The 16506-nt window shown below is 37.4% G+C and overlaps 1 protein-coding gene across 1 annotated transcript in view; it reads right to left on the reverse strand.

Moving 5' to 3' along the window:
• Nucleotides 1-16506, reverse strand: part of LOC126198930 (WD repeat-containing protein 48) — a 154934-nt gene that overhangs the window by 61125 nt on the left and 77303 nt on the right. The window contains exon 5 of the mRNA XM_049935567.1: nucleotides 12330-12484. Coding sequence (XP_049791524.1) covers nucleotides 12330-12484 — 155 coding nt within the window. The remainder of the gene's footprint in view (nucleotides 1-12329; nucleotides 12485-16506) is intronic.

Genomic DNA, 16506 nt, shown 5'->3' on the forward strand with positions numbered 1-16506 from the left:
AGTGACTAGTCCTGGTACAAGGTACCAACTGCCACACACCATAATGTGTCTGTGGAGTATGTATGCAAATGTAAAATATTAATTAATATCTTTACTTACTCTCCAGTATTCTTTCAAACTAAAATGCAAAGATAACCTTTGCTCAAAATATATACTTAAAACTAAATTACTTCAAAATTATGAATTTGTAATGAAGGTCTTTTCAAGAAAAATCGTACAAATAAAGTCAAGAGAGAGGTTCGAACATTTTTTTAGTTTGCATAATAATGACTAGAAAAATTATGCTTACATTATTGGCACATAAGACAAATTGTCATGTGAAGTAATACTGAATGCATTATCGGACAGCTACCACAAATGGTATAGCAGTCCACACAGGAGAGAAATACTTCCATCATACCATCTACATCAGACCAGGTCTTTTCATGTGTGTCAACAAAAAGACAGGAATTGGGAACAATTTATTTATTTCATCATGTCAAAAAACATAAATCATATATCAAACCAAAACATAGGTAATTTCAATTTGGTTCTATAAGCATAACCAGCTTTCTATGAACAGATGTTACATAATAACATGCATTTTAAATGCTGCAAGACCAATATTTGGCCACATCACATGCTTCATGGGTAGCTGCCATCAATTGTTTTAGGGAGTAGGTAGTTGGATACAGTTAGCAGTTGAGGAGATGATGGTTGCTTTTCTCCATATTCACACAGAGCAGTGTCACAAGAAAATCCCCACTTCTTAAGGGTGATCTTATATATGCTAGTTTCAGATCATAGCCTCTTGATCATTTTCCATTTCTGCCAGCTTTCTTCATAGCCAGAAGGTAAGTTCTTATATGGTGTCATCCACTATGTGATGCTGCAGTCTGTGTTACATCAGGAATTTAGTCTGAATGCTAAAGGTGGTTCAGTGAGGGTTTCTGTAGTACGGAGGAAACTTTGTCTTGATTTGATTAGAGATTAGATTAGATTAATACTTGTTCCATAGATCATGAATACGACACTTCGTAATGATGTGGAACATGTCAGATTAATAAAAGATGTCTGTACAAGATATTACATTACACAAAATATTGCATGACACTAATATTTAAGTTTTTTTCCCCCTTAATTTATATCTAAAAATTCAGCCAATGAATAGAAGGAGTTGTCATCTAGAAATTCTTTTAATTTATTTTTAAATGTTAGGTGGCTATCTGTCAGGCTTTTGATGCTGTTTGGTAGGTGACCAAAGACTTTTGTGGTAGCATAATTTACCCCTTTCTGTGCCAAAGTCAGATTTAACCCTGCATAGTGAAGATCATTCTTTCTCCTGGTGTTATAGCTATGCACACTGCTATTACTTTTGAACTGGGTTGGATTATTAACAACAAATTTCATAAGTGAATATATATACTGTGAGGTTACTGCGAGGATCCCTAGATCCTTAAATAGACGTCTGCAGGATGACCGTGGGTGGGCTTCAGCAATTATTCTGATTACACGTTTTTGAGCAATGAATACTTTTCTACTCAACGATGAATTACCCCAGAATATGATGCCATACGAAAGCAGTGAATGAAAGTAGGCATAGTAAGCTAATTTACTGAGATTCTTATCACCAAAATTTGCAATAACCCTAATAGCATACGTAGCTGAACTCAGACGTTTCAGCAGACCATCAATGTGTTGCTTCCAGTTCAGCCTCTCATCAATGGACACACCTAAAAATTTTGAAAATTCTACCTTAGCTACAGATTTCTGTTCAAAATCTATATTTATTACTGGAGTTGTGCCATTTACTGTACGGAACTGTATATACTGTGTTTTATTAAAATTTAAAGAAAGTCCGTTTGCTGAGAACCACTTAATAATTTTGTGAAAAACATCATTTACAATTACATCACTTAGTTCTTGGTTTTTGGATGTTATTACTATACTTGTATCATCAGCAAAAAGAACTAACTTTGCATCTTCATCATTGTGGAATGGTAAGTCATTAATGTATATCAAGAACAGTAAAGGACCTAAGACCAAACCCTGTGGGACCCCATAATTGATAGCTCCCCAGTTTGATGAATCAGCTGTTGTTTTAACATTACATGAACCACTTATTTCAACTTTCTGCATTCTTCCAGCTAAGTATGAATTAAACCATTTGTGCACTGCCCCCCCTCAAACCATAATGATTTAGCTTATCTAAAAGAATTCCATGATTTACACAATCAAAGGCCTTTGAGAGATCACAAAAAATACCAATGGGTGATGTCTGGTTATCCAGAGCATTTAAATTTGACCAGTGAAAGTGTATATAGCATTTTCTGAAAACCAAACAGACATTTTGTTAGTACTTTATTTTTACAAATATGGGAGGCTACTCTTGAATACATTACTTTCTTAAAAATTTTTGATAGAGCTGTCAGAAGAGAGATTGGGCGGTAGTTGTTGACATCTGAGGTATCCCCCTTTTTATGCAATGGTTTTACAATGGCATATTTCAGTCTATCGGGGAAAACACCCTGCTCCAAAGAGCTATTACATATGTGGCTGAGAATCCTACTTATCTGTGGGGAACAAGCTTTAAGTACCTTGCTGGAAATGCCATAAATTCCGTAAGAGCTTTTACTTTTCATTGAGTTTATTATTTTACTGATTTCAGAGGGAGATGTTGGTGGAATTACAGTTGTTTCAAACTGCACAGGTATGGCCTCTTCTATTAGTAGCCTTGCCTCTTCTAGTGAAGATCTAGATCCTATTTTCTCCACAACATTTAAAAAATGATTATTGAAAATAATGGGCAGTTGCTGGTGAGTACCCATACAGAAAATAGATATCTGGATTTACTGCTTCATTTTTTTCTAGTCAGGCAGTAGATTTCCGCTGGATGTACGGGAATGGGATACTAGCTAGACAGTACACATTTTGGAGTGGAGTTGACCTCAGACAGCCTGTGATGATTCTGCAAGTCTCATTTACTGCAATGTCAACCTGTCTGAGATAACTGGCAAATTCTGCTGCAGGTTAACAGTAAGCTAAGGCTAATATTTTCATAACATGAGGCTGTGTCCCCCAAGTTGTGCTAGCAAATTACCATATGACATTAATTCTTGCTGATACCTTTCTTTTGGTATTCAAGCAGTGGATTCTGTAGGTTAATGTTCAATCAAATATTTGATGGTAGTGCTATTTTCTAAAACTCTTTCAAAGTCATCTGCAATTTTATTCTAGCATCTATCTTTTTTAGGTTGAAGGCACATACTTGGGTTTTTGATGGATTAGGTTTTAACTGGTTGTCTCAGTAGTAGTTAACGAGGTCTTTTAGGATTGGGACAGCTTCCTTTCAACATGTTCAAAATTTATCTCTTGTTACGGTGTATTGATAATTTTTTAGTTATGGACCATCTGACAGCAACTGAATAAAACACAATTTTAGTGCCATACGCGTTTCGCGTTTATTTTCTGCAAGGCATCATCAGTGGCCTGGAATATGTACATATGTTAGCTATTTTATTTACATTTTTGTCACTGTGCCTATAGGTTATAAACAGTTCTGGTGGTTGGTATTTCCTATTAAGTAGTAATGTTTTGAACTGTACTTACAGGTTGTGTGGACAGTTTCTTACATATTATGCTCCTGTTGCATTTTTGGTGTTGTTCTTCTTCTTATGAACGCCAATTTGCATTTTTTTTCCACATTCCACAGCACTATGCACTGAACGCTTGTTTTAATGCGATGTTTTGGTTTCTGTTGCCGACTGTCAAATGTTTTTGCCAAAGATCGAATATTATTGCCAACTTATGAGTGTAAATATTGAAGTATCTGTGGTCTGTTCGTGTGTGCGTGTGTGTGTGTGTGTGTGTGTGTGTGTGTGTGTGTGTGTGTGTGTGTGTGTGTGTTTTGGTGTGATATTAATTTAATTTAATTTTATTTATTTATTTTATTTTATTTTATTTTTTTGTTTTTGTTTTTGTCCTGTGTGTGTGTGTGTGTGTGTGTGTGTGTGTGTTTTGGTGTGATATATACTTTTTTTGTGCTGTGTGTGTTCTTTGTATCTTGTTTCAAAATTCCTGCATGTCATGCCTATGTATACTGCATCACAACTTTGAAAGTCAAGTTTATATATTCCTGATTGCTGGAATTTGTCCCTCTTGGTAGCTGGCTGGCTTAGGTGTGATTGAAGGATTTGCCCAGGCTTATATGCTATTTTGAAGCCCTGTCTCTTTAGGATGTTTGCAACTCTGTGTGTTAGTTTATGTGTGTAGGTCATGGTGTACCATCTAGTTCTTTTCTGTGTGGCGTTGTCATTGTGTGTGTTTGTTGAGTGTGTTTGTAAGTTTTCAGGTTCTGAGTTCTTTTGTATTGTGGAAATGTTGTGTTTGTTTTTATTTGTGTTTTTATTTTTTGATTGAGCCTGTGTACCACATGTGTGTCATACCTGATTGTACTCATGTCTTGTTTGTAGTTTCTCTTGCTGATTGGGATTCTGTTTAATCTATGTAACATGTGTCTTAGTGTTGCAAGTTTCTGGCTGTGGTGGTTGGATGTGGAATGTATTATTGTGTCTGTGGCTGTTGGTTTTCTAAAGATGTTAAATGTATGTTTTCCATTTTCTTTTTTAATTGTAATGTCAAGAAAATTTATTTGATTTTCTTTTTCTTTTTCAAGTGTGAATTTTATGTTCTGATGAGCTTTGTTTATTTCTGAATGGAGTTCACCTATTTTTTCACTTGGCTCATCTACCAGACAAATAATGTCATCCATGTATCTGTACCAATATATGATTTTGAAACTTTCATTTGTGGTTATCTTACCAAATATCTGATTTTCTAGGTGACTGATGAAAATGTTTGCTAGTGTTCCTGATATTGGGGATCCCATGGGCAGTCCATCAGTTTGTAGATAATATTCTTTCTCAAACTGAAAGTAGTTTTGTTCCGTTGTCAGTCTGAGCATATCTGTTATTTCTTTTATTGCGTCTGTGGTGAGGTTGCTGTGGGATGAGAGATTTTGTTCTATGATTTCTATTGTTTCTGTGATAGGGATGGAGGTATACATATTTTCTATATCAAATGAAATCAGTGATGCTGTGTGTGGTACCTGTATGTTCTGTATGTTTTCTATTAGGTTTCCTGTGTTTATCACTGTTCTGTTGTTTTCTACTTTATAGTGTTTTGTAACTAACTTTTGGAGGTGTTTGGCTATGCGGTATGTTGGGGCTTTCTTGAAGTTGATAACAGGTCTCATTGGCATTCCGTCTTTATGTACTTTCGGTTGACTGCGGAGTGTTGGTGCTTGTGGGTTTTTCTGTGTTAAGTAGTATTTCTGTTTGTCTGTGAGTGTGTGTTCAATGTTTTTCAGTGTTCGTTTCACATTTGCCTGGAATCGTGTAGTTGGATCTGACTTCAGTTTTTGTATGGCATTGGTGTTTATGTATTCCTTGGTTTTTGTGATGTATTGCTCTTTATCCATGAGTACTGTTACATTTCCCTTGTCTGCTCTTGTTATTAATACGTTATTGTTTGTTAACTTTTGTTTTAACCTTTTCATAGTAGCTGCTTCTGTTTGGTTGTTCTTATTGTGTGTCTGCTGTGTTTGTTTTATTATGCCTTTAATTTCTTCTTTTACTAGTTCTCTTGTCAGTCCTATGTTTATTTCACAATTATTTTGTTGTTCTTCACGTGTAAGGATGTGTTCGGTTTCTACTATGAGATTTTCTATGTATTGATTGTTCACTTTGCTATTGGTGCAGTGTTTCAAACCTTTTCCCAAGAGCATTTTTTCATTTTCGTGTAGTTCTGTCTTTGTTAGGTTAACTAAGCATGGATGGAATGTGTGTTGGTGTTCATGTGGTTTCACATTTAAAAAGTAAATGTATTTTTGCGTCTTTTTTACTGTTAGTTTCATTATCTTGTGTTTATGTTTGTTTTGTAAGTGTTTCATTGCTGTGTATGTGTTGTGCTCAGTTTTTTCTACTAGTGCCATGAAAACTGCGGCATTTCCTAAGTTTTTTGCCAATTCTAGATGAGTCTCTTAGAGCATCATGTTTAGGTGCTGTTTTTTCGAATAGAGCATCTTAATTTCATGTAGTAACCAATATCGTTCTGCAAATGATTTCGACTTTTGTGCCACTGTAGAACTGTTTTTAACCTTTACATTAATGTAACTTGGAATTAAATCGTTCTTTTTGCATGTTTTGTTGAATTTTATATGCTGTATCGTCTTATGGAGTCTCAGATGTATTTTCTTGAACCTGTTGTACACGTTGACAGGGAATGCTTGACATAGCTGTATTGACATCTTCAACTTTTGTAGTCCTGTGCTGCTACTGCATGGCCGTAGGCATATGTATTAGATGAATAACAACAATCAAATGGAAAATGTTCACAAAGAAAGCTGTGACAGAATTAGAGTTTGGTAGAATTGATAAAGAGCCGGATCTTAATTGAATGAAAGGCAGAGGATATTTACTTTAAATCTGACAAATGCAGAAAGATTTTGGTTATAGGTCCAATACACCTTAATTCTCAATCTAGATAAATGTTGCAACTAAAGCGACTGAACTTAGCAGCCAAGCCACTAGTGTTTAATGGTTCCATTCACAGAAGTTTATCAACAGATTGCTACGTCTCCTTAAAAAAGAAAAGAAACAAAAGTATGGGGACAGACAGAAAAAACTTAACAGCAACTCTTACATCCATAAGAACCTCTATGTATTCCAAAGAGTCCAGTTAAATTGTCAGAACAAAAGCCTATACCTTATAACAGGTTGGTTAGAAGATTTTTTCACTCATTCATATATTTGGGAAGAATGGAAAATTATGTCAACAAAATTTTTGTTGGTTAAACTTTCTATACTCAAAAAACTTTGGAAGTTTTGGGCTTTTTTCAGTTCTTTTAAGAGAAATCTCAGTTTCTTGTGCTCCTAATGCTTTGGTATCTTATTTCCTTTTTAAAAGGGCACAAAATTCTCTATAGATTTGATCACTATAATTTTTTCCTACACTTTATGCGAAGAGTGTTACACTTTGCAAAAAAACCTTTTCTGCATGGTCAGCATATACAAGGTGTTTGAGGATAGTGATAGTATAAGTAATTCCGAACAAAAAATTTTATATGAACGTAGGTCTGCAAATGCTTCGCTAGGGAGGAATGGGTATTGAAAGGAACTTTAATTCTGCAAAATTGGTGTGCACAACGTGAACATATGCACAATAAAACTGGATCATAACATGCTATAAAATCTGGGAGCACTAAAGTTACTCCTGTTGTTCCTTTAATTATTTTCCAAAGGATCTGATTGATTACACAAAGTGAAGGGGAATTAAAAGCCTTTATGAAATATGAACTTGCTCCTTATCCAATGTCTCTATTTTCAGAAAAAGGCATGCAAAAAGGAACAAAATGTGCATTCCAAAACACCTCTGCTCTAGTGAAGGACGTGAACTCATTTGCACCGTACTACTACAAACGACACAACTGCTTGATCACACTTCTTAAAATGGAATATCGAGAGTTTCACACTGAGGTGGTCCATACACAAGAAGAAGCTGATTTTATAACTGTCACATCTGCCATTTCAAGAACCAACAGTTTTGGAAGTGTGGTTATCATGGGAGAAGATGATGTGTTCATAACTGGTTGAAGACAAGGTATCAAAAACTTATTTTTTCTAAGGCCAGTAAGAAATAGTGCAGAAGACAAATAATTTTGTAATGCATCTTACAAATTCAACAATGATCACATGCTGTTCACTCATGCCGTTAGTGGATGTGAAACAACATCTGCTATTTTGGACAAGAAAAAAATGAAGTTTTTTTGGCGTTATTAAGAAATATGAACACCTAAACACAGCACTTGCCACTTTCAAGAAACCAGATGCTGCCGATGAAGAAATATAAGGGACGATCTAAAAGCTTACATGTGAAGGTCCTACAGTCCAGAACAGATACGTCAATCAGACATAATCGCAATGAGCACTGAGGCAATGAACCCACAAATGCACCAAGTTGAAGATAAACATTTGGTAAACACCATATCCTGTAGTGTGAAGAAGTCTGTAATTGCTTACTGCGCATCTACATCTGACAGGAATTATTGACTCTTAAAGGTCTTTTTTAAGGGGCCAAAGGTGTGGTAATCATTGGGGGGGGGGGGGGGGGGGGAGATCAGGACTATAGGGTGGGTGCTCGAGTGTCTCCCACTTGATTTAACAAACTTCTGCATTACCATTACGATATTCGCAAAATGTGGATGAGTATCATCATGCAGCAGCACCACCACCACTCCAGAACAGAAGTTTTCGACATGCAGCGCCATACAAATTCTTCATTCTCCAATGGATGTCTGCTGATGTTTGTGCTTTGGCAGCCAAGAAAAGAATAACAGCATGATGGTCCTGCTTGGATGCATTTGGTAAAAATGTCAACATTAGCATGCATGTTGGAAAGACACGAAACCCACACTTATTCCTTGCCTACATGTTGATGCTTATATACCCACATCGGAGTCACAGTACACTGCACATACTCTGCAGAAACACCCTCAAATGGAAACATTTTGATCATCCCTTATAATAACAATTGGAGAACAAGTTTGTTATCACATTGTATAGCACACGTGCCAGCAGTTTCCAGATGCTAGACGATTTGCGGTATCAGCTATTTGCCAAGTCTGTTGTGGATGAAAAACTGGAAACCTTCTGAGAATTGGAGCTAGGCTCAAAGTAACCAAGGTCCGAGGCCTGTTGTAAAAAGACTAGCTCCAGCTCCTGAGTCAGTTCTTCACACTGTTTTGTGCTGTGGCAGAGCATGCTCTTGCCGAAAGCAAGTTCGAACTGTTCTTTTATTTGCAAGAACTGCAGCAGATGCAACTGTGAAAAGTGCCAGAATTGTTATGTGAAGAAAGTGAACAAGAAGTAGATTTTATGGAAATTATTAAGGAAACAGATGTCAAAATCTATGAACTGGAAGCCGCTGACCCACTACTGGAAGAACAGATTTATCTCAGATCCATTTGATCTACTTGTCCTGATTATACTACCGACGGCATTTCAGTGACAATGTGGAACTTGGCCCATGAAAACATTGGAAGCAACTCACATATCCACCTCTACATCTACATCTACATACATACTCCGCAATCCACAATATGATGCATGGCGGAGGGTACCTCGTACCACAACTATCATCTTCTCTCCCTGTTCCACTCCCAAACAGAACGAACGGAAAATGACTGCCTATATGCCTCTGTACAAGCCCTAATCTCTCTTATCTTTGTGGTCTTTCTGCGAAATATAAGTTGGCGGCAGTAAAACTGTACAGCAGTCAGCCTCAAATGCTGGTTCTCTAAATTTCCTCAGTAGCGATTCACAAAAAGAATGCCTCCTTTCCTCCAGAGACTCCCACTCGAGTTCCTGAAGCATTTCCGTAACACTCGCGTGATGATCAAACCTACCAGTAACAAATCTAGCAGCCCACCTCTGAATTGCTTCTATGTCCTCCCTCAATCCGACCTGATAGGGATCCCAAACGCTCGAACAGTACTCAAGAATAGGTCGTATTAGTGTTTTATAAGCGGTCTCCTTTACAGATGAACCACATCTTCCCAAAATTCTACCAATGAACCGAAGACGACTATCCGCCTTCCCCACAACTGCCATTACATGCTTGTCCCACTTCATATTGCTCTGCAATGTTACGCCCAAATATTGAATCAAAGTGACTGTGTCAAGCGCTACTCTACTAATGGAGTATTCAAACATTATGAGATTCTTTTTCCTATTCATCTGCTTTAATTTACATTTATCTATATTTAGAGTTAGCTGCCATTCTTTACACCAATCACAAATCCTGTCCAAGTCATCTTATGTCCTCCTACAGCCACTCAACTACGACACCTTCCTGTACACCACAGCATCATCAGCAAACAGCTGCACATTGCTATCCACCCCATCCAAAAGATCATTTATGTAGATAGAAAACAACAGCAGACCTACCACACTCCCCTGGGGCACTCCAGATGATACCCTCACCCCCGATAAACGCTCACCATCGAGGACAACACACTGCGCTCTATCACTTAAGAAGTCCTCGAGCCACTCACACACTTGGGAACCAATCCCACAGGCTCGTACCTTAGTTAAGAGTCTCCAGTGGGGCACCAAGTCAAACGCTTTCCAGAAGTCAAGGAACACGGCATCCGTCTGATACCCTTCATCCATGGTTCGCAAGATATCATGTGAAAAAAGGACGCGCTGCGCTTCGCAGGAGCGATGCCTTCCAAAACCTCGAGTGAGCCAATGATTGAAGCAGACTGTCAGAAGTATTACACATCCAGAAACGATGATAGGAAGTGCTAGTAAATGTTAATACCTTTTTAATTATAATAAAGCTACCTATGATTCATTCACAATGCATGGTTCCTTTATACTAGTACAATTAGTTTCCTATTCCGGATTGCCTGTCAATGTTTGGTTAATATATATAACATAATGAATAAATGATTTATTTTAATAAATGTGAATGAGTCAGGGCTGAGATGTCCTGGAGCTTAACTTCAACTACTGATGTATGAATCAATAGATGGATGCCCAGAAATCACCTGACTGCACACAGAGTAACTGAATACTGCAAATTGAGGTATTCAGTTTCAATATGTAATATATTTCTACTATATAAATAGATATTGAAATAACTGTGCTCAAGAACCAGGTTTTTGCCATTTTGAGCAATTTTTTTTTGTTTTAAAATGTTATTTTTTAATGAACTGTAGCGCCCTTTGTATTTGGTGCAGGAAACATTGTAACAATCAAATTTACAGAGCATTTTGTGTTGTTTTAAAATGGAAACAGGAGTCTAAGCGGTAGAAGGAAAAAAAGAGAGATTTTTGAAAAAACTGAGTAAGTTCGAAATTTTCGAAGTTTTTTTGACTACAGAAAGTTTACAGAACATAAATTTTGTTCACAAGACTTGGTTTTCCAATCTTCCCAAACATGCGAATGAGTTAAAAAAAAAAAAAAAATTCTACTCCATCTTAATTCTATTTTTCGTTATGAGCGACCTGTACAACATTTACAAGGAGACCATGCCTACTCATCACCTCTGATTTCATCCAAGCTTGTGTTATATGCAGGGCTTGCCCAGAAATTAAAGGACAGAAGTGGAAACACCCGATGGCCAAGCATTTAGAAAAAATGACATTTCAGTGCTGGGTGGGTGAGACATGAGCCACTTATTGTATTTTCTACCAAGCGGTTAGTGCAACAGAAAGAGTACGGAACAGTAATCTGAGGGTCATGGAATCACACCCTATGTGGAAACTTTTTTTTAATTTACTATTTTTACTTTACTTACACTGCAAATAAACTGAGACAGTGCTCAATATCTAATACACATGATTTGGTGCAACCCTATGAGTAAGAGAACAAATCCTTTCTGTTAACTGACCTGTGTGCAGAGAAAACAAGTGCACAATCATATGATGAGAGTTTTCAACATGAAGAAGGATAGCCATCGTGCAGTATTAAAGTGCCCCCCCCCCCTCCTAATGCACACTGCATGTGCAACAGTGTGATGTCTATATTTACAGGCAGCTAAATAATTAGAGATGAAAACTTCACAACTGCTCTTATCTCATTGAGAAAGAAAAGAAATGATGTCTCCAGAATACTGCATCAAAATACATTGCACTGTACAACAAAAACTATCCTTGCCAACATTTGGCGAAACGATGCACGGCACATGAGTTACTGCCATTTTGTGGAATGAGAGGGAACCTTCTATGAATGTAAACCACATTTGTTTTTGTACAGAAACTTTAAAACAACCATGTCAATATAAAAATGTGGCATTCATAATATGTGTAAGATGCCAAGAAAATTACTGCTTCCCCAGCACATCTAAATCATCAACTGTAAAATAATGAAGGTCATTAATTTCATTATACAACGTTTTCGTGTGTGCCTTACAATCCCTTTCAAAATTTATTTGTGATCTCAAATTTTCCTTTGCCTTCCCTTTTCACACTTTTTATGAAAATATTAATAAACATAACGTATTTACTTGTTTAGCATTATTTCAGTTTGTTTGCAGTGTAAGTAACGTAAAAATTGAAAACAAAAACCGTTTCCTCACAGGGACTCGAGCCCCGCTTCCATCACTTTCATTTCTGACCGAACCCTGGATATAGTATAAGTTTGGATTAAACCGATGATGACAAGTAGGTGTGGTCCTCTTGTAAGAACGGATGTAAACGCTACTTATTTCCTTTCTTTAAAGCTTAAACATAGCAACAAAAAATCTATCTCATATACGAAAGCTTGATAGACTGAATCCACACTTACCAGAAGAGCCCATACACCCTCTTCATGTATTCTTAAAGTTGTCAAACATCGCTGTTGTGCCAGAGACCATAATTTAATTGTTCCATCAGAACTTCCTGATATACACTGAGACCCATCACGATTGACAACAAGAGCTTTTACATTGTCTGAATGACCTGTCAAGAGATGTCAGAAGTTTATGTTACTGTAGAAGTACAAAAATTTAATGAGATTTTAAAATCTACGAAGTTTACTGATACAGATTTTAAAAACCCAAATGTATGTATCAAGAGCATTATCATAGTTTTTTTTGGTATTACTAATGCACAGCAACAATTACATGATTATGCAGTTACTGCACTACGGTTCCATCAGCAAGGATACGCTACATGTACAAATTTGATTCCATTCAAAACCAGCAGTTTTATCTATGACGAAGTCCTTATACTGATTCAAATGAAACTACAAATTGAAAGGTTTGCTGCAAAAACGGAAGTAGCTTCATTTTTAGTGTGTTTTGAAACAAATACAACTCCTCGTGTGCAATAAGCAGGTAGATCTACAAAGAATTCAGCTGTCAAACAATAGAAAATGCAGGATGGAATATTATGAAAAGGATAGACTGCTACTCACCATATAGCGGAGATGCTGAGTCGCAGACATGCACAACAGAAAGACTACTAAACATGTAAGCTTTTGCTCAGAAGGCCTTCTTCCAAAATATATAAACACACACACACGCTAACGCAGCTTGCACACAAGACCAGTCTTTGGCTGGCAGGTCCAGGCAATCAGAGACTGTGTTCATGTGTGTGAGAGTTGTGTTTGTGTGAATGTGTGTGTTTTGTTGTGCCTGTCTGCAGCTCAACACCTCCGCTGTTTGGTGAGTAACAGTTTATCCTTTTCATAATATTCTCAAGAAATGAGCTATCCATCATTTACATTTTGGTTAAGAAAGATGCAGCTCTTGGAGTTACTTCATCTTACTTCAAGGCCTTTGTATGACAATCCTTTGCAAAGTGGTTGTCAGGAGTTGCTGAATTGACAGAAGTCAGAAGGAGCAGCTGACCATGCCATGTATTCACCTGTTGCATCTTCACACAGGCAAAGTGGGCAGTGACCATCAACAAATGAATGCCAAACAAAGTCATCTGATATCCACTGACACAGCAGCTCAATAAAAAATGTAGTATCTGTTATTTTTTTCCATGCATTAATGTTTAATGTATGTACTGAGATTTCAACTCAATATTTTTGTGCCAAATATTTACCTATTATAGCTTGGATGGTCACATTTTTGTGGCAAATTTTGAATGAGAGTTAATGACATAAGGAAAAGATAGTGTGCTACTAACTGTAAAGATGACAGGTTGAGTTGCACACAAGCGCAATGAGAACAGACTTATACAGTAAGTTTCAGCCAAAGCCTTCTTCAAAAAAGGAAACAAACACATATGAGGTGTGCTTGCTTGTGTGTCTCACATGTATGTGTTTCCTTTTCTGGCAAAGGCTCCGGCCGAAAGATACAGTATTAAGTACCTTTTCTTTGTGCGTGTCTGCAACTTAACGTGTCATCTTTACAGTGAGTAGCAATCTATCTCTTCCCTATATTGTTGATATTCCAACCTGGAGTTTCCATTGTTTGAGTGATAATTTCGTTTTTTCAAAGGAATGTGACACTGGATTTGAACACACTGGGAACAAACAGTAAATTTAATTACAAATTACACACAAATCGTTCCATATTATTAGTGTCGACACAGTTGAATAAATAATAGTGAGTAAAAAAACATTTGGTGCCAGTAACTATATTGGCATTTCCAGGTAAAATACATCGAACACAACAACCAAGGAACATTATATTACACACATAAAACTCAGAGCGTACAATTACTTCAGAGAGGTCTATTATATTTCATATGATGCACTTTTCCACCGACTCACATGAAATTTATTTTTCACACAATTCCAACACCTCCCTTTGAACATGTATTTTGTGGTTTGCCTTCACAAGACAAACCAAATAGCCCCACAATCTTTTCAAACTTCTCTTTGTCCAAGGGTTCTGTCAGAAGGTCAGCTAACATGTCTTCTGTGCGCAGGTTGTCCACGGCGATTTTCTGTCGCTCTATGTGGTCCTGAATAAAATGGTGCCTTATATCACTATGTTTTGTCTTAGCAATAGTGACATTTTTTACTGGGTTAATGGCTCCTTTATTGTCACAGAAAATCGTTTTAGGTTCCTCAATTAAATTGGATTTTATTTCACATATTAATGTTCTTAGCCACAATGCTTCCTGTGTGGTGTAAGATAGCGCCATATGCTCAGCCTCTATGGTACTCAATGCAATAGTTTTTTGCTTTTGACAGGACCATGAAATGAGGCCCCCATTAATTTAAAGCAACAGCCAGTAGTGGAATGCCTATCTCCCAATTCACTCTCCCAGTCGCATCACTGTAGCCTTCTACAGGGTGACGCACAAAATGTGTTACCAATTGTTTCTTTCACAATTTACGACGCACATTAGATATCCCACTGGGATCTCTACAGCAGTACCAACAGAGCTTAGAAAAACAAATGAGTTATGAAATGACGTGTAATTCACGATACTGCTGCTAGGAGACTTGTAAGCAGCAATGGCTGACAATGGAAGACTGACGACACAGCAACGATCGGCAATTGTGTTACTTTTTCATGAAACGAAAAGCCTTGTTGTGACTCAGAGGTGTTTTCGACAACAGTTTAACACACGTTGGATCCCTTGCAAGAAGACCATCCACAGGCTGTACGATAAACTTGTACAGGAAGGAACAGTATTAGAAGCAAAGTGACCTTGGCCTAAGCCTGTTTGTTTGCTGGAGAATATTGAAGCGGTACGAGTTGCTGTAAGAGAAGTCCTGGGAAATCATGTAGAAAGGCAGCAGGGCAACTGGGAATATCCAGACACTCCGTTTAACGCATTCTTAAAAGTGACCTCCATATGTACCCATACCAGATGACCTGTGCACAGAAGCTCACTGAAGAACACAAGCAACAGAGACTACTGTTTGCTCAGTGGGCGGAGGATAGGGAACGAACTCTCAACAACGTTTGGTTTTCAGACGAGGCGCATTTTCATTTAGACGGTGTGGTTAACAAACAAAATGTACACTTTTGGGCCACTAAAAACCCACAAGTGCTTCATGAACAACAACATTATGTTCCGAGGATTACAGCGTGGGCGGCAATTTCCAGTCATGGACTTATTGGACCCTTTTCCTTTGAAGAAACTGAACAGCGAGCTTTATTTGAGCATGCTTCGCAATAGCTTCATTCCACAGCTTCTTGCTGCTGCCTTTCCCTTCAACAAGCAGTGGTTCATGCAAGATGGAGCTAGGCCACATACTGCAAACACTGTGTTGGAGTTTTTACACGAGTATTTCGACATGCGGATCATTTCACTCAGGTTTCCAGGTCGCTTCAATGATGGACAAAATTGGACCCCCCAATAATCCAGACCTCAATCCATGTGACTTTTTTCTTTGGGGTACCTAAAGGAAAAAATTTTCCCGAAACATCCATGTGATTTACTGGAGCTCAGAAGACTTCTTCTTCAAGCTTGCAGTGAAATTACGGAAGACATGTGCCGTAGGGTAATCACTAACTTCAGTGTTCGTTTGAAGGAAGTTGGGAAACGAAATGTTGGACATATTGAGCATGTGCTGAGTTAGAACAAATCTCCATGGACGGCTCTTCATTGTAGTATATGTTACTTCCAGATTGTATTGAGAATAAAGTTTATATTCAAAAACAAAATGGTAACACATTTCGTGCGCCACCCTGTAGTTTTGAATTACCTTCTCTATGGTACCTTAATTCATTTTTTGAAGTTCCTCTTCGATACCTTTCACAGCTTTCCAATGCTTTTCCTTCGGATCTCTGCAATATCTGGTCACTGCATTGGTGGCAAAAGCAATGTCGGGTTGTGATATTTGAGACAAATATAACAGACTCCCTACCGTTTCTAAATATGGAACATTCTTATCACATTCCACATCTGTCTCATTTACATTTAACTTCACTCCTACTTCCATTGGAGTAGTTATGGGTTTACAATCACTCTTTAAGACTTTTTCTGTATATGATGATTGATTTATGCTCAATTCTTGTCTCTGTTCATCCTTAGTGATCTGCATACCTAATTAACATTTAACTTCT

Source organism: Schistocerca nitens, chromosome 8 (genome assembly GCF_023898315.1).
Source record: "Schistocerca nitens isolate TAMUIC-IGC-003100 chromosome 8, iqSchNite1.1, whole genome shotgun sequence".
NCBI lineage: Eukaryota > Metazoa > Arthropoda > Insecta > Orthoptera > Acrididae > Schistocerca > Schistocerca nitens.